The sequence below is a fragment of the Aptenodytes patagonicus genome, chromosome 1, assembly GCF_965638725.1.
Source record: "Aptenodytes patagonicus chromosome 1, bAptPat1.pri.cur, whole genome shotgun sequence".
NCBI lineage: Eukaryota > Metazoa > Chordata > Aves > Sphenisciformes > Spheniscidae > Aptenodytes > Aptenodytes patagonicus.
The window spans coordinates 81337131-81361489 of NC_134949.1; the positions used below are offsets into that span (position 1 = coordinate 81337131).

General features: G+C 39.3%; 1 protein-coding gene across 3 annotated transcripts in view; it reads right to left on the reverse strand.

Annotated features, from left to right (window-relative positions):
* Positions 1-24359, reverse strand: part of LRP6 (LDL receptor related protein 6) — a 131015-nt gene that overhangs the window by 59413 nt on the left and 47243 nt on the right. For 2 of the 3 annotated variants that reach the window (XM_076344655.1, XM_076344674.1), the window contains exons 3-5: positions 13173-13370; positions 1085-1281; positions 211-342 (exon numbers count right to left, since the gene is read on the reverse strand). In XM_076344655.1, the coding sequence (XP_076200770.1) occupies positions 211-342; positions 1085-1281; positions 13173-13370 (527 nt within the window). The remainder of the gene's footprint in view (positions 1-210; positions 343-1084; positions 1282-13172; positions 13371-24359) is intronic. The other variant, XM_076344663.1, reaches the window with a different exon arrangement.

Sequence of the window (24359 nt, forward strand, 5' to 3'; positions counted from 1 at the left end):
GGAGGTAACCTGCTCTTCAGCCATAAGCCTCTTTCTTTTTTGAAAAGTAAAGGGAGTTTTCCAATCACTTTTATTTGTACTGCAAAAGCATGCATGATTTCACAATTTGCCACCCCTAATATGCATTATATAGTGAAGCTGGAAGAACCCCTTTCCCTCCAAAAACTACTTTGTGCTTAATCTAAAAGGATTTTTAAAAACAAAGCCTACCATCTTTGCAGGTCTTTCCATTCTCAAGAAGTTTCACACCAGTGGGACATGCACACTGATAAGAGGGCTTGGTAGGAGACATCAAACACAAGTGGGAGCAGCCACCATTATTAATTCCACATGGGTTTGTAGCTGTTAAACATAAATCACACAGATTAATGCTTCTGAAAACGAATGACCTCATCTCATGTGTTAAGACACATACGGCGTTTGAGTGGTAGAATCGGTGGCAGCAACACAGATTAAAGAAGGAAATGATAAACACAGAACGAGGAAAAATTAATTCCAAGTGTTGAGTAGTGGGGTATTTATGGTACCAAAACGCATGGATGTTGAACGTTTCCTTTCTTGGGGGTGCAGCACTTAGCTCTAAACAAGAGCCTTGTTTCAGCTCTGCCCTTCTCATTTTCACAAACTATTCAGCATGTCAGTGCTGAATGTGTAGTAGGTTGTATTTATAAAAACAAAATGCAAACACAGTAAATTAACACAATGATTAAGACAGTGGTTATTACACAGAGCTAGTCTTGCTTAATATCATCTGCCAAATTAACACTACTTTCCATTCAGGAACTACTACTTGGAAAAAATAAAAATACCATGTTGCCTAAAGTTATGGCACATGAAACAGAAAAAGGAATATGACAACAGGATAAATGTGGCAGGCAGAAAAAAAGCAAGAGTTTTTTTTTTGCACTTAAAAAAACAACGTAGAGAATATTTGGTTTCTCTTTGGGTCTTTTCCCAATCTCTACATTGGAAAAATTGCATCATGACACAAGCGAAGCCACCCACCACCATACAGAAAGACTAATTAAGATTTTTGCAAATCAGTTCCAACTTGCAGTTAAAAAAAGAAAGCAAGACAGCTTACCATTTGGCTGCCTCTTTTGGCTGAAAGCATGGATATCCATGGGAGAGAAGATGTTGGAATGTATTTCACGCAGGTCCTCCCCGGAGTACTTGCTGCAGGCCAAGATCGAATGCGTGTTCCAGTCAGTCCAGTACAACGTGTCCCCAAACAGCGTCAAAGCAAAAGGATGTGGAAGGGAGCCTTTAACCACTGCTTGCCTAATAGAGTACAGGGAAGAAAATGAATGCTCAAACACAATTCATGCTACGGTTTTGCTTGAACATAGCTTTTGTGAAAAGAAGTTTTACAGTGCATGTACTGTTGATCAAAACTTTCTACTTATTTATGGGGAACAAATATAGTGCACCCAGTTTGGGGAATGATATGGGGGAAAACACAGGAGTCCTATTTTCCAGGCTGCCTACTGATGCTGAGATGGCCAAGAGATGCCAGCCGAAATCCTTACTTAGGTCTGTGGCTATTTCTTAGCACCCTTTTAACACTCAATACCTGTGGGGCTCTATGTCACCATGTGCTAGTGGGGAGAATGCCAGCTGATTTTATGCAAGTTTGACTGCTACCTGCTGATTTATGATCTCCATCATTTTCAGCCTCAGCAGATTTCAAACCGAGACAGCATTTGGTCCATCCATCTCTTCCAGTTTTGCTCTTTTGAGCCACCAGAAAAATACTCTACTGGAAAATAGTTTCACTATAAAGAAATCCTTAAAGTTACTTTTCATGATTCATTATTATGATAATTATTAAGCTATTATTTTTATTATAAGCAGCACCATTAAACAGTGTTCTACTGATCTTCTGCCATGGTAATGGTATCATTCCTGAGCAAACTGGGTCACCACCTGTCTCCAGGTTCATAAACAAAATTAAAGAGTATACCCATATATTTTATGTATATATACAAACACATGCTCATTAGCCATCACAAAAATGCAGTACAAACATTACTGAAGACAGTTTTTCCAGGTTCTTGTGATGTAGAAACTAATAATCTGTTCCCAGGTTTTTCAGAACTGGAATTAAGTAGCTCAATTCTTATGGATATTTTATTCAGAATCATAGAAAAACTTAGGATGGAGAGGACCCTGAAGGTCACCTGGACCAACACCCTGCTCAAAGCAGGGCCACACAGGTACTGCTTCTTCCCACCTCCTTTCTTGTTAACCGCGTGGGTGCACATGCGTTCCTATGTACGCAAGCTCCCACTGAACAGTGGAGGTAGCCATCCCTCTCCTGGACTGAAAGCGTAAGGGACTGACACACAGCTCTACTACTCCTTCAAGTATAGGGTACAATATGAACACCAGCCTCCCAATTTTCTTCTTGCAGGGAAGAGAGTCATTATCTGTATATTTACTGAGAAAACACCCCCACGCTGTATGCACCACTTTTGCAAAGAAGTCAGTAACTGAAGTGGTTTAGTAGAGGACAAAAATACTCTTATTTTCCAAATATTTTCTGTTAAAATATAACAGAAGAGTATATTAAAGCAAGAAACTTGAAGGTGTCTTCTGCCAATGATTCTGAGTACAAAGAGACTGCAGTCATTACCGCTCTTTCACCTTAGCTTCTGGGAAAAGATGCATTATCTTTAAAGCTTCTATTTTTTTCTGTTCTCAAGAAAAACACATACATTCCCTTACTTGTCACTCTAGTGTTCCAATTCTACACTGAACAAAATTTTCTATTTCTTGATATTTTGCACTCAAAAGTAGGACATACTATCTTTTCTTTCTTATCTCTGTCTGGAGTCAGGTATGTATTTGCTTCTAATTAAATGCACCAACTAAGCATCTTACAGAAGACTATTGTAATATAATTTACAGCTGAAACCTACCAGCCAAACAGTGAAGCCAGAATGACACAATACGCTCCCGTACCAAGAATAAAGGCATTCTAATTCTGTAAACGTTTTTACCAACCTCAATGCAAACCCTAAATGCCTTCAGATTTGCATAATTTTAGTTTATAGCAGGCTTGGAGACTAAGTCTTTATGACAAATTTATGACATTTGTCATGTGGGACAGAAGCACTAAAAGTCCAAAGCTCTCACCATGACCAAACCTGCACCAAAGACAGCATTCCCATGCACAAGGGAAGCCCCATTTTTCTGAAGCGTTATGACTATCTTGCAATTCACTTTAAAAAAAAAAAAAATCAGAGGATTTTTAAATGTCATTAGTACCCACCATTCCTAGTGGGAATAAATCTTTGAGTACAATAGACACTGTTAGACATGCCCAACTTTTGGACAACCATCTATTCATATGACAATGCATAAGGTGAACTGTGACCCTTATTTAAACCAGCCCTTATCTGGAGAGATTCAGGAGCACTTCATTTGACTGCACCATCAGCCACAGCCTTGAAGTGATTACTCTTAAACTTGTATAATTTTTCTCAGCAGATATAAGGTACTGTCACATGAAAATGGCTTTGAGCCCAAATACAACAGCATATATTTCTTGCATCTCATTAAGATGAGTATTACCAGTAACATGTACTCCATATCCCTTGTTTCCAGCAAGCCATCACAAGGTGATGGCTCTCTTCCAATCAGCAAAATCAGCAGGGCTTTTTTCCCCTCCGAACACCCTCCGCAGGCCACGCTGTCAGCCTTGCTGAACGGCAGCCACACGAAGTGTGTCAGCACAGAAGCAGTGGCTGAGCTGCACTAAATGAGCCTCCACAGCCTAAGGGTGGGCTGGAGAGCCAAGGTGCTAAAAAACAGGAAAAGGAAGGGGAGAGGGAGCAAGAAATGTCCTTCTGATGGCTGCCGTGAAGCAGTTATGCTTTAACGCGATCTATGTTAGGAACTGCAGAGCTCTGATTCTGGCAGGTGAGAAGAGGGGTCCCAACTTCTGCCTCGATCGGTTATTTATTAAATACAACCAGGTGAATGAAGGGGACCAGAACATCACCCGCAGTACTCAACTGCTGCGCGTGGCTGACAGGAGCAGGCACTTCCCATCTACAGGGTGTTTCACAAGCACCCACGCGGGGCCGGGGAGCAGCCAGGTCTCCACGTTTCTGGACTTGCTAATGAAGCCACTGACCCGGGTACCAGGTACAGCGCTGCAGGTGTAATTGGACTGACATGACCTGACAGCTCTTTGGTGGCAACTACCTTCAGCCTCTACATTATCAGCCCAGGCTTGATTGGAACAAGCGATACGACAGCAAAAAGCACTACATCCTATTATCTTTCACTAAGCTCTTCAGTTCCTTCAAACTGCTGTACTCGTATCATTAGTCTCGTTAAAAAGAGACACCAGAGATGATGAGAAAGTGAGAGATGAGGATAAGGAGTAACGTTATTCATTCAGGAGACATCTCTAGGGCTTCAGCAACATGCAAATCAGCTACATATTAGATGGCACTAAACACACACTAACTTTAAAATCTTCCCTGTGCCAGGCATATAATCACACAAATTTGCCTTAAAGATCTTGATGGCGATTGACATTTAAAACATCACCATCTCTACTCTGTTTAGCTGGCTGGGAAGGAAATGCAGAAGGGGACAGCAGAGAAGGAAGGTGGGAAGAGAAAGAGAGAGAAAACAAGCAGTCTCCACAGAAATTAAAATTCCATCTGTGCTGTGTATCGTGATTTCCTAAATACAACTATTTATAGTATCATCATGGTAATCAGAGATGCAATTACAGTAAGAACTTGTTACAGTAAAGAGTTTTCTACTGCCTGAAGAAAACGTAGATCCAATTTAAATACATTCACCTTTGTTCTATTCTTATTCTGTTAAAGAGGTCTGTGAAATACTTTGTGACGATAAAGGAAACAAATAAACAAGTTAAAGCAGGCATTACAAAAGGGGCTACTGAACTCTGAAATGGCATACATACATGAAAATTCATAGACAATCTATCCAATTTTATACTAACACTGACAAAAAAGCTCCTGCTTCAGGATAATATGCATTTCAGACAAAGACTAAACTCACTTGAAATAAAAATTAACAGTAAAAATGACCAAAAAAGATTAATTTTAAATTCATATCCTTTATCACAACCAGGATTTCCTCAGTCTGCCTTTACTACTTTTTTTAAACTAATACTAGCATTCAAATCCAAAGCTAGATTATAGCCATGAAATTTAAGAATTCTTCACACCAAAAGAAAGCCACCATAAATCAAGATAATATAAATTTAAAATATCAGAATTATTATTTTTCCCTAGAATTTTAACAGATAATGTTTAATATCCAAGCATAATAGCATTTCTCCATAAAAATAAACAAGCAAACACTTTCCATTAACCAAATCCCTTCTATTCTGGCTGCATTACAGTTCTCTAATTTCAAAAACTGATCAGAACACCTGCAGAAAACCTGGGGTACTTTAGACATCCTGGCCTGTACGTCTCTAAACCATGAACATTCCAGCTTCACAGTAGCAAAACTCCTTTCCGGTGACCGCTGAGGCTGCCTGTGCTCAATCTCCAGGGCAGGGTGCAAGAATTTTCACATTTATGTTTCAAACCATTTCTCCAGTGTCCCTCTGGAGGATCCTGTACCTATTACCATCTCCTAGGCTATCAGAAAGGGGGGGGGGGGGAGAGAATCTACTGCTGTATCAGTCTTTGCAATCCCATTTCAAATACAGCTGTGAAGACTGGGAAAAAGTGAAGGTAATTCATCTTAATACTTCATACTTAATACTACAGCAAAATTTACCATGTTGGCATCCAATGACAATACAGTATTAAGAGCTGGAAATTCATACCAACTAGCAGTGAAAGCTTTCTGATTAGTCTATATATTGTTGAAAAAGTCTTTAAGGGATACTCATGTCTGCATTTACTGTAATTTATTTTCCTTCTTATGCTATACCAGATCAATTTTCAGCTAAAGATACCTGGGGGCTACATTCTTATCAGGCCTTTTTTTTTCCCCCTCTTGGTATAAGAAAAACAAACCAGAAAGTTGTTATGCTGCAATTACCATTACATCTTCCTTCATGAAGGATTAAAAATGTAAAGACCCGTGTTCTGAACCTTGCTTTTAGTGCTCATCATGTTAAAGAAAGCATATAACAGACAGGCTTGCATGAGGCAAATTATAATATTTTACACAAAATATTTCTCTCCATCTATAGATTACTTAATGTCTAAGCATTCAAGAAATTGCAAGAATTTACTGCTTTGACTTGTGACAATTGGAAATATTAGCAAGTGGCCGAATACAGCACGAATCCTGCACACCACCAGATGAAGCAGGATGAAAGACCAACGGACAACCGTATAACACCACACCAAGGATGCCACAAGGAGGGCAGGGAGCTCCAGTTTCCTCAGAAGCTTACAAGGTTCCCTCTCCTGCCAATCTAACAAAAACATTTGCAAACCAAACTTGGAAAACTAAGCTGGATTTTTACCATGAATGCTTGTTCAAATATTCCTATCTATAACTACTCCTAAAAAGCCTGGTTCTAATTACCTGAGAAAGTAAACAGGAAACATGACTTGTGGGATATAATACAGTCTTTTAAAACCAAAATATTTCCTCTTTTGCCACTTCTTTAAGCCACAATTGCCATGTGTTTCCAGAAAGTATATGTAACAAATAGCAGGTCTAGCAATGACATTTCAAATCCCACCTTCAATGAAAGTCTGAAAAAGTCAATCAGAAGTAAAACCGTAGCTGAGAAATGAAGTCATTCAGCGGGTCATTTTTCAGGCAAACACCATTGTGACACACAGTGTAGATGAAAGGCCTCTGGCAAGAGGGGAGGAGACTGGGAAGCCAGCAGGAGGAGGTGATGGGGTTTAGAAGGAAGGTGCACCAGTAGATCCACTGACTGCAGAGTGGTCTATGTGCTTCCTAACCTGAAGCTGCTCTTCCTTTGCTTTCAGCAGGGCTGTGATCCTGAACTAATTCTGCATTTGCCATCTCAGGTCTTGGAAGCGGTACCGATGAGCTCTCCATTGATCCACCTGGGGTAATCACCCTGTCCTTATTTAAAGTCTACAAATACGCAGAGACCTGTGACCTAGTGACTCTAGCTATATACACAGTGTATGTGTATCACACACAGTCAACTACTTGAAGCTCCACCTTTCCAGCATTTAATTTCAGAAGCACCTTGGGAAAGAACCAAGAAATTCACCCTAGGTCTGTGTCCAAATAATCTAATTAATTCTGCTTATGCAGGCTTCTCTAGCTGTTTTAATTAGGGCACTATTCGTCTTCTGCACTGGCCTGTAATGTGTTGGTGAGGTACTGAAACAGGGTTTTCACCATAGACTGGTTCTTCTTCACTGCTTGAGGGTATTAAGCATTTTTATCTCACAGAAATATACACAAAGATATACACAGAATGCAATATTTTATACCTTGCACGTAATGTCATATATTGTACATAATAGACGCAACTAATGAAAAAGAAACTCTTCTAAATGCAGGGACACAGTATTTTTAGTGTTTCATCAAATCTGCAACTAATCATCTGGCAGACAGACATGAGCTGATGCCTGAAAACAGAAACTAGAAAAATCAATGCTCGAGTGCAAACTTAAGACGTTCACCTCCTCGCAAGAGCTTCCCAGCTTTCTGACAGTTGCTGAAAGTATGTTTTCTTACAGTGGCCTCAAAACCCATCTCATTAGCACAAACACTTCCTGGGGGACCTTGTAAGTGCATTTCCCTTCAGCCAGTAACGTGTTAACTTATTAATTAGAACTGCTGCTGCAGGGTAAAGGAAGAGAAAATTAATTCAAGAGCTGCCTTAGCAGGCCAACCTATCTCGGGTACTCTACTCACAGGAGAGCTGTCTGCAATTCAGTTTTGTTTAATTAGTCCCACAAAAAGCAACTGTTCGCTCTGATAAGAGCGGGGCGAGAGCTGCAAAAAACAAAACCATCTCTTCTATGCACCAATTTAATTTTTTAATTATTACATTCTGACATGAAAAACTGTTCGTTCCTTTCTCTCACTGGCAAACCAAGGGCATTAGTCATCAACTTCTGTGCTCTTCCTCTTTATTCTAATGAGCCCATCACTGGAGTAGCTAGGGCTAATAAGTCCCAGGGCTAGCAGGTAACGAACGATACATCATCCCCGTAAAATTTGCTGTAGAGGTTTTCTCATGAATTTATGACTCTGCCACATATTTACTGAGTGCTACTGCCTGTGCTGTCATGCTGCTTGCTAGTTTTGATCCAGAGGCTCACTGACTCCAAAGGGAGCTTATTTAGGTCCTGTCCGAAGAGGTGACCAAAAAAAAAAAAAAAAAAAGCTTCCTTTGTTTCTCCCCCTGCATATTCCTCCCACCTGCCTACTGTAATCTTCCACTATCCAGACCCCTGCAAGCAAGAAGCGAAGCATCCATGCATATCAATGTCCTTCTCTGACATATAAATCTTTAAATTTTAATTATTGTGTAGTGCCAGGTGTAGAGATGTGATAGTCAGACTACAGGAATAAAAAGACAAAAAAGTTATGGATTTCTTACAGATTTAGAAAGATGCCAAGAATGTTTCCCTTTCACTCATTCCAAATTTTAGACCATTGAGGTCTGAACCTCAATACTTTAATACTGTCAGTGACACTAATTAAAATCTTTTCCTAGTTACATTGTATTCTCTCTCACCATCCAAACCACAAAAGCAGTTTTCTTTGAACTGTTTGAAATTCTTTTTTGATATAAAGATATTAGTTCCTGCTAAATATTTCTGACTTCCCCCAAAGTAATTAAAACTCATGTCATCCTGCTTTACATAAAGCTTTTACAATCATTTATCTGCTACAGACTCTTTCCCACCTCATGTTATGCAACACTAAAAAACTTGATCAAATCTTTACTCATCTGCTTCCTTTGCTAAAGGTTACCAAAACTATTCAGATCTAGAACATAGTATTTTTGTGAAGCTATTTGTCTTTCAATAACTCAATTGCCTTTTTCATTTCTTCAATAGCTCCAGCTTCCAGAAGCGTATTTTCCCAGACATTGACAGTAGGTAAAGCAGCAGAAAAACTAGTAATGCTTCACAACGATAAAACAAAAAAAATCTGTTTTAATCAAGAGAAATTTAGATAGCAACAAAAAAAATTAAACTTACTTTCTAAATATAAAACAGCAGTTAGAAGAATGGCCTAAATATCAAGAACTAATCACTAAAATGAGCAGTTTCTAAATAAGCCAAAAAGTCTGTTTTAAGTTAGATTATGCACTCAATGATAATGATCTTGTCCTCCCATTCTTAACTCTTAAGGAAAATTACTCTAAAAGGTAGCCCTCTTAAAAGGGGATTTTAAAAGCAGTGGTGAAAAAAAGTTGGCCTAATCACACAATGTCATCTTTTCACATGGAAACAAGGGTATTTGATCATTCTAGCTGTGTATCCATCTCCTCCAACTCCATACCCAACGCATCTTGTATCTCTTGGCCAACCATTCAGGAAAAGCAGGGATCACAAAAAAGATTTTTATTTTTACTTTTTACAAGTTTTCCTTAACAAATGGACAGCTGTGAAGATGCGAGCAACCCTAAACCCCCTGTATTTGATCCACCTGACAAGAGGAACAGCTGAAATATGCTGCCCAGGAACCCTTTGTCAAGCTGCCAGACCCAGCAAGAGTGCACAGGGGACACAGACAGGAGCAAGGAATAACGCTGAGTGAAGGAATATAAGTTGTCATGGGTGCATTTGAGGGATGGCAAGAAGGAGGGAGAAAAAAAGCAGGGGTGTGTGTGCACATGCTTGTGCACACAGGGCATAGGAACATACAGGGAGAAGCCAGAGGGACTGCTGCTGGGGTGGAGGGATAAGTAGAAATCCTTCTAATCCCAGGTGTTATTAGTTCTAACATTCACAGAAAAATCTGGTTATTTTTTTTCTTTTTTGGGGGGTGGGGCTGACTAGGAGAAAAGACTGAAGGCTTTGTGGGTTTTGGGTCTGGTTTTTTGGGTTTTTTTTTTGTTTTTTTTTTTTCCACTTAAAAGGAAGATCTCAGGGGTTTTTGTTTTGGCTGCAGAATTAGAAATTGTCTTTTCTTTTTTAGTATTAGAAAATCAGTTATTGAGAAAGATGAATAAAATAATTAAGAGCCAAAATACAGAATTACAGCTGTAAAATATATTGAGAAAGGTGAATTTGCTGAATAACAGAAAGACAGTATTTAACAAAAAAGAATCACTTTAGACAGCCCCAGAAGATCTTTTTTCTTAAGACAGGCAGAGGCTAAGAAGTCACAGCAGAGAAAAAAATACATAAAACCCCATCGTAGAACAGCTTAACTTCTGTAATTCTTCCCTTTTTTCCCCCCTCCCAATGATGTAATTGCAAAGAATAAAAAAAACAAAACAAAAATGCCTGGATACAGATGTTGACTATTTTCTGAATACTCAGAACTTTCGCACATGCCTAGGGAAAAACAGGTGCTGTGTTTCTGAAGTGGTGTGTGCTTCTGAGCGCTTAAGGGAAGTCATAGGCGCTTTCCTCTCTAAAGATGATTTCCCTTTCTCCCCCTCAAATGGTAACATATTAGCATACTGCCATGAAATATTTCTGAATACATTTTAGTATCAGTTTAAAAATTAAACCCAACAAATTTAAAGTATTAGACTGATTGTTTTGTTTTTAATGGATACGTAAGAAAGAATTAGTAGATCTAAATATCTAAATTACTTGTATATACAGGTCTTTATTACAGGTTTCACCAGTTCCAGAGAATTTACTCCAGAATGAGGTAACTGCTGGGACCCAGGTGACTTCACTTCTATGTCATGAGACAGCTGTTAGATGCAGCTCTCTGCAGACAGACAAGGTTGGTCAGCCCCTCACACCAAGACCGACCAGCACCTTCACAGCCTCATCTCTAGAATGAATCACTTCCAGGTTAGCCAAAGGCAGGCCAGGGAATAAACACCATTAAAATAAAAACAAAATACCAAAACCAAGTATATTTACACCGCTGTGCAACAGAACACCAGTAAGGGAAAAACTGCAAAGAAGTCTATAGCAAAAGAAGATTGAAAATGCAGTAGTGCCAGCAGGAAACACCCAAGTAGCTCTGGAGCTGGAAAGACTGGAGACGCTAGATAAGACAGGGAGGTTTGTGCTTCATGGGAAAAACATAAATATAGATTTGGATGGTGGTGGTGTTGCTTTTTGATCAGTGGACACTTTTCAAGCAATTAGCATTTCAAAAATCATCTCTACATCCTGCATCATTTTCCAGGGGGTGCTATCAAAAACAGTATCATTTAATGCAGCACCTGATACGCATTCTTTTCCTAGAAAGGCATCAGCCAGACTGCAGTAGTGTGTTGTTATACTAAGGCAGTCCTTTCCCTCATATAAATAGAAGAGCACAAAAAGGGGGTGACTCAAGAATAAAACGAGCTACCAATTTATCCTGTTGGACAAAGCCACCAAAGTGGGTTTTAGGTGTGATCATATCGGTAGTCATTTTGGAGTGGTACTTTCTTCTCGCTGGCATTGTTTGGAGCGTGGGGTTGTTTCAGTTTTGCTTGTTTCTGTTACACCTACAGCAACTGTGAGCATTTCATATTTGTGTGAGAAATCTACATTTGGACTGCAATTTTTCAGGTGGCAAGCTGTCACATTGAACCCCATGTGTGATTGCTTTCAGTTGAGATGACTCTCTTTAAAGGTCTGTTACACATCTGGTTTCATGATGTCTCTATTCTTATCATGGGAGATATACAACATTATAAATCATTTTTACAGAGGAAGAGATTTTAGGGTATTCTAGTTAACCAGCACCAATTAAAAAAAAAAAGAAAAAAAGACTCGAGTTATTATTGTACATGACAATTCCCATCCCTTTCTCTCCATTACTTGAAAACTTATGTGACAGTCTTCCTTTTTTAAAGAAAGTACCACTATGAAATATTTCTCTCTTTTTTGATACTATTAAGTTTTCTTTCTTGTGAAATAAACAGCAAATGAAGGACTACTTCAAAATAGATATCCGTATCTCCATGTTTTGAATTAAAAAAGCCAGTTATAATATTCATATCCAAAGACACAAATTTAAAACTGCATCCAACTCCTGTTACGTTCTATAAACAAACACTGTTACAAAAATACTGCATGAACTTTTGGTCTCTTAACAGGCAGAATTTAAGAAGAAAATGACATAACCTTTCAAACCAGAGTTACAAGAAACCGTGGAGTTCAAAATAAATACCACAGGAAGACAGTGGATATGTTTCATGCATGCTGCCTATGTTCCTACTCACAAGTCCACACAAAGCACCTATCTTGTCAATATGATTGATTTCTTTATGCCAGATTAACATTTGTGGTGAAAGAAGGGACAAGTCCCTAAGAGGTCAGAACGAAGAGCATAAGAAAGGATATTTCATGCCTAGATAAATCAGCTGCAGCATCACAAAAATTTGCACAGGATAACCTCAAAAAATCATCTCTCTGTATGATACCTTAGGCACAAGCTAACTGTGATTCATTTGTGTGTGCAAATGTACTTGCCAAAGCTATCTCATTTAACAAAGAGGGTCATTGCCCAAATTAGAGATAAATGCATATATACAAAGTACCAGTTATACCCTTAATTAAGACGTAGCCGTGACTGGATCAAAAAGAATTACAATCATTGCTATAAAACTGTTAGAGGAAAACAGTCATTTTAGCATAGTTCTCTGTAAAGACTCTTTTCCACTAATTTCCCAACCCCTAGGATTAATGAAACTGAAATACGAGTATATGATGATACATTTTTTCAGATTATTTTCTGCATTTCTTAATATCACAGCAACAGAGCACAGAAGACCTATTGAAAAGGAACAATTCTGCTATATAGTCTTACACAATTAAGAATAGGATTCAAGGATTTCTTTATGGGACTGGTTCTGAGAAAAGACTTAGTGAGAGTTACAGGATACCCCAAAGAGGAACACACATTCAACTTCACAGTGTTGGAAAGGGGAGGATGGGGAAGGGTAAGAGTTTCTGATCGCACTAGTTTGCTTAAAATTTTGAGTGCTAACATGACAATTCCCTGCAACTCAACTTATGATGTTGTTTCAGCAACATCTTCTAAGAAAAGCACCGCATTACATACATCAAACAAAAACTTCTTACCTATGACTTCCATCCAGATTTGATTTGTGGATGAAATTCAGTTTAGCATCTGCCCAGTAAAGCTTCTGTTCCTCATAATCCAATGTCAGTCCATTCGGCCAATATATGTCCGTGTTGACTATAATGGAGCGGTTTGAGCCATCCATCCCAGCACGTTCTATCTTTGGCACTTCTCCCCAGTCTGTCCAATACATGAACCTATTTAAAAAGAGAAAAGACAAAAAAAAGAAAGCAATCACGTATAAATCTACAACTGGAACATTGGATACAACTTCCAGTAAAGGCAAAGGCGCTCTCTATTCTGTAGAGACAATGCCTATGGAGCTCTGTTCTATTGGGTAAGGTACACACGTCCTGTGAAACACAACGGAATAAAGTTACTTTACAAAAAGCTGAAGACAAACAACTTAAGACAAACCCACAGCACTATGTCACGTTATACTTCATGTGTTTCTTTCGTTCTTTGGGTCAAGTGAGAAAATTGGGGCTATCCAACGGATCTTGACAATAATCTCAGAATTCAACATTAAACAGCAAAGATAGATATTACAGACTATCATAAGAAGGGAAACAGAAAAAGAAGGCGTGTGGACTTATAGTGGACATAACAGTTGCATGCGAAGCAGTGAAGTGGATTTGATGGAAGACCAATTCATGTCCTTTTTTTCCAGAGAAATTCAGAGACAGGCAGCTAAGTCAACATGTTTAGAAGTACAGTTTGCACCCACCGACGGGGCAAAACACACCATAAAATCTTTTAAGACTGGGGAAGCAAGTTTTAAAACATGTTAGCATATATTGCCACATATTTAAACATTATTTAGCAAGTAGTGGGGGGAGGGAAGTTACCTAGTTGCATTTAAGACTGAGGTGAAGCAAGGGAAATGACTTTATTATGGCTGGAGACTAGCGGGGGTAAGAATATTTGTCCCTTTTCTGCAGGTGGTAGAAAATGGATTTACTTTTGTGGGTTGTTAACAGAATGCATAACTAAACAAAAGTAACATATAATATAAACAGATTAGACAAAGCATGTCAATGAAGCTTGCTCTGTTTTGTTGTTGCAGTTGGGACAGACAAGAAGACTACTGTCCTAAATTGCTTCTCATAACCCCATGACATCTACCAGCATACCTGCTTGTATCTGTGCTCCCTAACCTGGCTCAGTCAAAACAATCCAGACTAGGAAAGATCTGAAGCCTTTAAACTAACCCAGATCATCACACAATCACAATATGTCACTATATGGTGCCCACATGTGAAGAGGCCTGGCCACCCATCCTTTAAGGAAAAACAAATGTGCAACACATTTAAGAAACATTTGCAGATCAAGTTATTCTTGGCAAAGAATTATTTTTTTTATTTTAAAAAGTCAGGAAATTCCATGTCATATTTTTCCCCTTAATTCATGTCTACAATGTGTTTGTTTTAATGCACAGCTATATCTGCGGACAGAAATGCAGCTGATTAACACGAATATTGCCCTATTCGATCCCAAGTGAGTCATTCTTTATGGAGCAACGTTCCTGTCTTAAACACAGAGCACAAATATCTGAAGAGAACATGTGAGATTGCTGTAGACACAAATAAGTGCTACAGAGAAACTGTTTTTCCATCAGGAAGAAGAAAAAAACAACAAATAAATTTTCAGATAGGTAGCACAGTAGCAAGTCACCTGGTCAAGCTATGCAGTAAGAAAGCTACATACCTGAAAAAAGAAAAGTTAAAAAAAGTCAGGCAGCATTTCACCAGCAAGCACGTGTGAGAAAGAAGAGAGAAAAAGAGAGATTTATTTAAACTTCTTTAAAAAGACCCTTCTTTGCCCCAGCTGTCAAGTCCTAGAGTTCCAAATACTTTATCAAGGTTAATAGGTTCCAAGGCTCTGGCCACCCTGCTAGACCGATTTTTCAGGCTGCAACAGCTCATTAGTCGTTGTATAGCCTTCATCTTCCTCCCCATCTCCCTGAATGCATTCCAGCGCACAGCTCCATGAACACTTCCCCTTGCACGCAGGGTGTAGGTTTCTATAGCTGCCTGAACCAGCACGGGTGCCAACAACAGTCACTTTCTTACTCACAAAGTGTACTTAGGCCCTTTTCTGCAACAGCTGAGCAAGTACAGGGTATAGGCACAGGGAATAGGAGCAGGAGGGATGGGAAGAACTGTGTAAAACAGCTGGAAGAAATGTCCCCGTCGTAACCATGCCTTAAGTTAACTGCAACTGCTAAGAGGCAAGGGAGACCTGGCTAACATCCAAGGGAGAATGGGGGGGACAGACAGATGGACATGACTGCAAATTCCCATTACTGCAGAGGTCTTTCTACAGATTTTTCTACAGAAATCTCAGATCCCTCTTCCAGGTAGTATCGAACTGTTCACATATGTGTGCTGGTTCCTCACTTCTGGAAGGCTTACAGATTCTTGTTTCATTATATAATGGTTGGTAAGTAATCCATACGGAGACCATACAGAAAGTAAGATGTTATGACATACATACTTATTGAACAATGGTAAGCCAGTCATACAGTCAAGGTAAGGGTCACACTCCCTCCTCCCCATCCTCTTCAAACATGTTTAATTATTTCCGTTTAAAAAAAACCAAAAACAACAGCTACCACCAAAGCCCACAGGGTAGAGCAAAATATTAACTGAAAAGTAATGCCTTGTGCTAAATTATGGCATTCAGATACCACCAGAAGACTACTGTTCTGTTTGCCTCTCTTCTCACCTAGTTATACCTTCCTATAAAGTTTAAATCCAAGAATCAAGATTTTAATTCTAGGCCAGAAGAGGAGAAAATAAAAATTTAAAATTAAAATCTATACTACCCTTTGAACTTTAAGGAAAAAACCCATATGTATGTAGCATGTTTACTGTACAGTGGTACAGGCACAGAATTGGGCTCCATGCTGGGCAATCCCAAATCCTTAAGATCCAGAGGGCAATATACAGACATGCTGTAACTGACTTCAGCAAGCCTGCTTGGGTCCATAAACAGGAATGCTTTCTCATTGCTTCTTAACTTTGGCTGATACTGTTATTCCAGGCAGTTACAACCAGGACAGGCTGGTACTAGAGCTCTGGACCTGTCCAGCTGCTTGTTACTGCCTCCTTGCTGAAGGTCAGCCCCCACGAGGCTCAACGTCAGGGATTGCAAGCCCAGACCTTGCTGCTGTACTTTACATACCAGCTACTTCATCCAAACTCATGTTTGCAAGGAGTTTAAAATTAGTATGGAGAAGCTGTAGTGCAGCAACACAATCTGCAAAACTGAATAAACGTACCCCTAATGCCTAGGGATTTTTAAACATACATGGCATACTTTCTTACCTAACAGGAGTACCAGACTTAGCAGGAAATGCTTTTATTTAGTATCAAATCAATCCACATATAGAGCCAAGTATCTTCAACCTAATAAGAAATAATACCACAGCTGATTAAAATTGATCCTGTTAATCTAGTCTTCTTTTTCCTACTTAAATAATTAACCACTGTATTTTTAAAAACTTTGGTTTTAATCAAAAGACCTTAATATTTTGAACTGCTTCATTATTTTTCACCTGTTGTATTTTCTCCATACTGTTAAATGCCACGCTTGTCAGACTTTCTTAGCAGACTTTGGAAATGGTTGCAAGCTGTTACAAAAATCTAACAGAAAAACAACAACAAAGTGTATTTCTATTTATCTACGCTTGTAATTTTAATATTAGGGACTCACATCAGGAAACGATACAGCCCCCCCCCCCCCCTTAAGGCATTAAGGCACATCAAGTATTTGACATACACTTATAGAAAAGAGGAAGGTTCTTAGACTGCAGTACTTGTTATACTGGTATTTTGTTTGACTGTGGCTCAGAACGTTGGTTTATCTTATGAGGTTATACCACCAATAAAAATTATGAACAAACTGAGGAAGAGCTTTGATGGTTTTTCCCTACAAACTTTTTTCTATGCATCTTTAGAGTCAGTGTTTTTTAAATTTTGTGTCTCAGGTAGGTAAGGTGAACCCAGGCAATAAAACTTCCTCTTAAAAGGCATCAGATATCACTATGCACTGTACAGCTGTAACTTCACAGTTTTGATTTGCCCGAAATTAAAAGGTTCTGCCATGGCAAAGAAAAAGAGGAAACAGCGTTTCTTGGTTCCATTCTGTGCGATGAACAAATATAATAAATAACAGAGCTTCTTTTCTAAAAAGCTCATAAAGTCTAGGCACGCTGACGGCAGAACATCCCACATACATAGAAAAAAGCTTGCAGAGTACAAATGCCAAGATTAAATGCTATAATTTAGCAGTGATTTCTGACAGTATGCACAGAGGGAGAGAAATTCATCGCCAGCACCCATCAGCTTTGCAACTTTCTGATCTGCACTGCTCCCCAACACTGATGCAGATCCTTTCAGCCCAACTATCCCGTACGAAACTAGGCTCCTGCTAGGAGCGTCATTAAAACACCAGCCCCCGTGGAGATGCATGCAACTGTTTCACTCACTGAACAGAGATACACCACGTGACACTTAGCTGATTTTAAGGCAGTTAATTGGGACACCTTACAGGGCAGGAAAACGTTTACCTTCCTGAACGTTACTCAGTAGGAAGAGCAGCTGCTTAATTGGGACAGCCAATTATTTGGTGAGGCCCTTCACAATCAATGCTCCAACTTTGCAATTATTCTCGTTTCAGCCCCTAAGAACCTCTGAACTCTACAGGGACCCAAACAGCCACCAAACTTCAGAGCCCGCAGAGGTTTCAGAAGTGCAGCAACCCCTGTGGAGCTCATCAGCCCTGCAGTGGTCCTTCTAAAACGCAGCCCGCTCCGGCTCCAGCACTAGCAGGACTGGCAAGAAAGAAGAAATACAAGGTTAAATGATAGGCACTGGAGTAGTTCAGGAAAATTACGCACAATAAATATTTGTTTGGCTAGCGAAAATAACTCTTGACTTAAGAAGAAGAAATGTTTGTGGCCCTTCAGGAATTTAACAAAAGAGATTCGAATCAAGTGACCCTTCAGGTATCCTTAACAGAAACTTCTTGAGGCAGGTTGACAGAGGGATGGAAACTGCAATCCAGAAGGACATAATAAGTATTGAATGAAACAGAAAATGTATTTTCAAATAAGGGGACTAAAAGTACCACAGGAAGATTTTAGTACAAAGTTTCTCAACTGATTGCAAAATTCAGGAAATATTTTCAGTCCTCCAAGAGGAGCAAAAAAAGCACATAGCAAATTAAATATGGAGATAATTCTTCATAAAAGAGAGGAGGAAATATACCTTTCAGATACAGTCAAGATAAACATGAGAGAAAAGATGTTCTTAGCTAGCTGAGAACTGTACTCTCTTACAGTAGCTTGTCTCTGTGAATAAGTAAGTATGGACATTAGTTGAATGTCATTTTCAGAGTTGCTCTACGATAATTTCTTATGTTAACATTCAACGCACTCAAGATTATTTTTTGTTCAAATTAACTTACCCTATGCAGCTTTTCAGCTGCCTCTACAACATCACTCTTGCACATACTAACAGCAGCTATGTGGGGAATGGGTGTGAAGTAAGTAGTGAGCTATTAACATCCTAACACACTGAATTTTCTTGCCTCAAACTTACTGGTTTTAGGAGCCCACAGGCTCCTAACAAAGCTGCAGTTTCTCTTTTCAGCTAGGCACAGCTGGCTCAGAACCACCTGTCTTAAGCATTGCTACATACACTGGACAAAAACAAAACAAGATTTCCTTCACTGAAAACCAAGCCTTTTTTATTTTACTCTCCTCAAAAGCATCAGTGTGCCTAGCAAATGACTGAACAACCCAGATGTGCTCAAAATGATTGACAAGCAAGCACCAGCAGACCAAGCCACACCTTTTTAAATCCCCTCACCCCATCCCCCCATACCCATCCCCTGCATCCTGGTGAAGGCTGGAGGCCTGGCAGAACTCCACAGGTGCTTGCACTTCAGCTATACCATTTCACAGCCTAGATTATTAGTGCTCAGACCATCAAAACTAGACATGAGTCTGTCCAGTGACTCCAACACAATGACCTGTAACAGACATGTCATCCTGTCACTGCTGCTAACAAAGCAGTAACCTTGTGCAGAAACAGAGGTCAGTAACGATGAACTACTACAGCCTCCATAGCTGATCTGTCAGGGATGTTAAAAGACTCGACTGACAACAGGGAGAAATCAATGTGCAAAATTCCACATCTATGTATGTCTACCATACACTAGAAAAAGGTCTACCGGAACACATCTTTTATAAGGCATACAAATATTTTTCCCAGTATACTCTATACTGGTTCCCTCAAGAGGAAGAAGTTATCCTGCTGACAGTACTTTTAATGCAAATGACTGCATTTATCCTAGGATATCAGGCAGTATACTAATTAGGCAAAGACCCACCTGTAATCAGTATAGCAATATGAGTATTTCCATTTTAGAGCTGGCATTAGTCTCCTACTCAGACCTTATCTAGCAGGAGAAAAAATTATCACCCGACCTTCCCTTTTCTTGGAATTCATTTCTAAAATAAGGGATAAATTCAAACATTCCAGTTTTGGAAAGAAGAAAACCTGCGATGAAGTGATCAGAAGCCGATGCTTTGTTTCCAGCTCAGTATCAACACAGTATAAAACTAGAATGAGATTTTGGAGGTGGTTTTCACAAGCCTTGAAAAGAATACCTTAGCAAAAACATTGAAAGTCCTTCATAAGAAATCAACATGGAAGCACAAACTTACATAATATTCTCATTGCATAAACAGAAAGAAACAACTCAGTAGGCAAAAGTATCTCTCAGCCATCATGCCATCTGTTTTCAGGTATTCTAGTTTAAAGAATATGCTGGGCAATCTGACAAGAAAAACACAGATGAGAGACTGTTTTTCATTTTCACCCAGACATTTCTAAGAGTCCGTGGGAAGTAAGATTTGACTTAACTGTCAAACATACGCTGATGCCCTGCAGAGTCACATGCATGTGTTTGTCCTTTCGGTCACAGATCCCAAGGAAAAAGAGAAAGAGGTTCATTAAAAAACAAGAAGCATCTATTTTTGCTGAACACTTAGAAAGGCACAATTTCAATTGTTTGAGCAGGTGGAAAGGTCTCTTGCTCCTTGAACTTGTAAATTAACCTTTCCTATCTCCAGACACAAAAGGTCTAACAACATGCCTTCCACAGTTACGAAACAGAAGCCATTTTCTGGATTCTCCTAGAGCAAGCAGGAAATAAAGCTTGTCAGAACTTAGCAGCATTTAAAAACAATATTTGAAACAACAATTTTCCCAGTTTAAGCCAAATAAATATAGAAAGAAACAATTTCCCCTCTCTGTTACCTATTTAACACCATCCCTAGACCCTAGCTGACTGCAAGATGGAAGCAAGATGCAGATGTGCTTTGGAAGGCCTCAGCCAGCCCTTTGCACAGGAATTGCTCCAGATGTAATACACCAGACCCTGAAAAGTTCAGCCAGTCTTTTAGCAGCAGGTAAGCCAACAGAAAACTAAAACATAAGTTAATGTAACAGGAGATGGACAAATTAACAAAAGGAAAAATCTTGCCTTCCAACCTACCTTGATTCTTCAACTATAACAAGAAAATAGCAAAGGAAAGCAAACCAGCTGGCAATTTTGACAGACTTTCAAAAAACAAACACACAAACAAAAAAAACCCCAACAACTGTGCCACAGTCTCTCAAGAGGCCAGGAAAGATGCTGAGCCAGGACTGCATGCTGCCACTGGGTAGCTCTTCAGGGCTGAGGAGTCTTGCAGAGGTCTGCCCTGGCAGTGCCTTGAGCTGTAGTCGCTCAGTGTTGCCCCAGAGGAGGCCACATACACAGAACCACCCATTTCAAACAGCTCTTAGAGATCCTATTAAAAGGTGCAGACCTACACATCTGTGAATGGAATAAAATGCTGAAAGCAAGTATAAAAGAATATTTAGCTACATTAAAACTACAAGTGGTGGAGAGCAGTGAGAAAACGGTGGGATCACTGTTCAGCATCTTTCCCAGATAAAATTTAAGGGTTTTGTACCATGAAAAATAATCTGTTTCTTTACAGGGATTTGCACTAAAAAGACAAACATTTGCACTGTAAATATTTAGTTTGTAAATGAGAATTTAAAGAGCCTTGAGCTGAAACTAGACAAGTCAGCTGCTACCATGAATTTTTCACTCCCTGCTTTGACACACAAGGATCTTTTCAGTACAGTCATAATCAAACTTACTTCTTATCTTTCAATAAAAAAACTGGGAGCATTCTTCTCCTTATCTCCCTATACATCCTGAATACAGGAAGTGGAGAAAGATTTTCCCTATACTTTTATCTTAAATTGAAGCCCTAGGAACACACTCACTTCTCCACGGCAGGAGAGCATGGTCATACATCCCAATCGCGTCACCCAGTGCATGAGGGCGAGAGGGAGAAATCTGCCATTTGGCATTCTGGGCTGTTTCTTGCAAGTAAAAATCTAGTCATCCCATTGTACATTGCTGTGCAAAATTTTGAGTTATGAACTGCACACAGGGTACTACACAGATACATCAACTACACTCACATTAAACAGAATTTGCTGGTATAACTATCCTAGCAATCCTTAATGCAGATGCAGCTTACAACAGTCAAAGTTTTTATCCAAGACCTACTCACTTAATTTTATTCTCTGTTTTACTGGATTAAGTTGGGGCCCAATGAATTCCCTGAAGCACCTCAGGTACCAAGTGGGTACCTGTGCGAAGACATGAGAAGGCAGGATGGCACTGCCAGGAACAAGAGAAGAAAAGGGATTAAAGTAGCTGAAAAAACTATCATGGAGATGCCCTGTCTTCCATCAACTGAAACCGGGGAACAGCATGTTCAGTATCATGAGATCCTTCTGCAATTTTTCCTCAGTGGTTTTTTTTTTCTTTTTTATCATTGCAAGTCTTTCATCAGTAAAACATCCTCTTGTTATTCAGCCCCTCTCTCAGAACACTATTACCAACTGGATCATTTTTATGTTCTTGATTCTTGATTCCCGACTCCTCCAAGGAACCCTAATGAACTTTAATGCTCTACCAAACCAAGCTGGCTCTTACCCTTCATATCACATTTCCAGCACTCTGCTAATTCTTTTTTCATAGTTTCCATCCTATTGTTTGGTATGTCAATCAGGCTTACTTATATGTAATCATCATTCCTTAGGCTTTTTTTTTTATTTTATTAAATGAATTCAAAATGTCATTTAGGACTTCAGTACATTTTCAGTGCAGTTCCTGTCCTTGTGATTTGTTTATCAGTTTGTTGATATGGAAACCAACCTGATGCCCTCACTAAGGAACACACAGGCAAGCAATTCATTCCTTTCAGCTTTTCTGAAATGGCTTTATTTGCCTTGACTGTTTTTTTTTTTTTCTTCTATACTTTGATCATCCACTAGCCTCACTAAATCGCTTACTCTCCTGTAAGAAAGCAGCATGCACCAATTAGTCTTTTCATACTACAAAATTACCAAAAATAAGGCCTTATTTTTAACCCATCAAAAGCTACATGATGTTCACTACAAAATAAACCAAAAAAAAAAAAAAAGGAAAGAGGAGAGATTGCTCTATGGAGGGTAAAAAGAGTAGAAATAAAGGGACACACAATGTAATTAATGCATGACGAGACAGGCTACGTGACACTGGAGATTTGGTTAGAGCCCTAATTCTGGAGATACAAACCTAGCTGGGCTTGGCTTTTATTGAGAAAGAGGAATGTTTTCACAGAGCATTTAGAAAGGCCTGCTAAATGTGATCTGAATACCGGCCAAAGGCTTCACACTCTGATGAAACAAACATCCTTTCATTTTTATATTGAAAACATTATTGTCAAATAACTGAGATGTCTCAGACTTCACTCAATCTTTTTCTAGGTTAGAATTTGCAATAAAGGAAGTAAGACTGCTTTTACTTTTCCATTCCTAGTTTAAACAGCTTGACATCAAGTACTCAGATTCAATTTTTATGGAAAAAGTGGCTATGCATTCTACAGCAACTACACTTCTAGTATTTATGCACCTGGAATTCTGAAGTTAAAAATCAATTAAAGAAGCTTTAAATCCAAGTCATTAGCATTTCTCCCTACAAGCTTCTTTTGCAGGTCATTCACCTGCTCTTCTGGTAAGAGCCAACATTAACCATGCACACTGCATACAAATCACTTCCAGCACAGAGATGCATCAAAAGGGGTGGAAAAAAAAAAATCCAAAATCCACCAAGCACAGGCCTCACTCACAAGACATTTTCTAACAAGGCACAAAGAAAATGCCCACCAAACTATTACACTAAGGGGGGAAAACCCATGTATGCTTCCAATCACTCAGAAGTGTCAATTTAAAACTTTCAGCTCAACCCTGAATTGCTCTGAAGAAAAAAAAAAAAAAAAAAAAAGAAAGAAAAAGCGCTGATCATTTGCCATCAGCTCACAGAATTTAAAATAATTATACTGAATGCCATTAAAAAATTTTGAAAAAATACAGGCTGTTTACAAACAAGCAGAGAAGTGCTCTTCCCTGTTTTCACTACAGCATCTGGAAAAAGAAAAAAAAAGGATCACATTTTGAACAACTTAACTAGATAAAACCGCAAGTTTTGAAACTCAGATGGTGCTTGGGAGGGGGAGTGGGAAATGGGTACTACAGACATGACACAAGGATATACTGATAAATGTTTTGGGAAAGGGAAAGCTACATTTATTTAGCAATAATGTTGCTTTCCTGCCCAATAAATACTATACAGATAAAACTGATGCAGCTGTTTGCAGTTGCTTTTGCCAGAGGCCCAACACCTCAGGGCTGCCACTTTTTCACCTCTCCTGCATCAATGCAGATGGCAGAGAGTTGAGTCACTGATGCAGAAGGGACCAACAACTCCTCTCCTTACACCTACTGGCTGGCTACCTTCCTCTGCACTAATAAACGTACTTCAGGTCCTCTCTGAAGAATACGTCTCTCTTTCTTCCCTTACTTCTCACACACACAGTCTCCAAGCATCTCAAGCAAGCTAGCTATTTGCCAGCCCAGGCAGAAAAGATTAGCACCCCTCAGTCCAGAAGACATCATCTGGCCCAGGTTTTGTGAAGCATGAAGGACCTTCTTGGGCTGCACCAATCCAAGGGGGCAAAGGCAGTGCGAGCAGGGCGTGCTTGCTCTTCTTCCAGTCAGAAAACC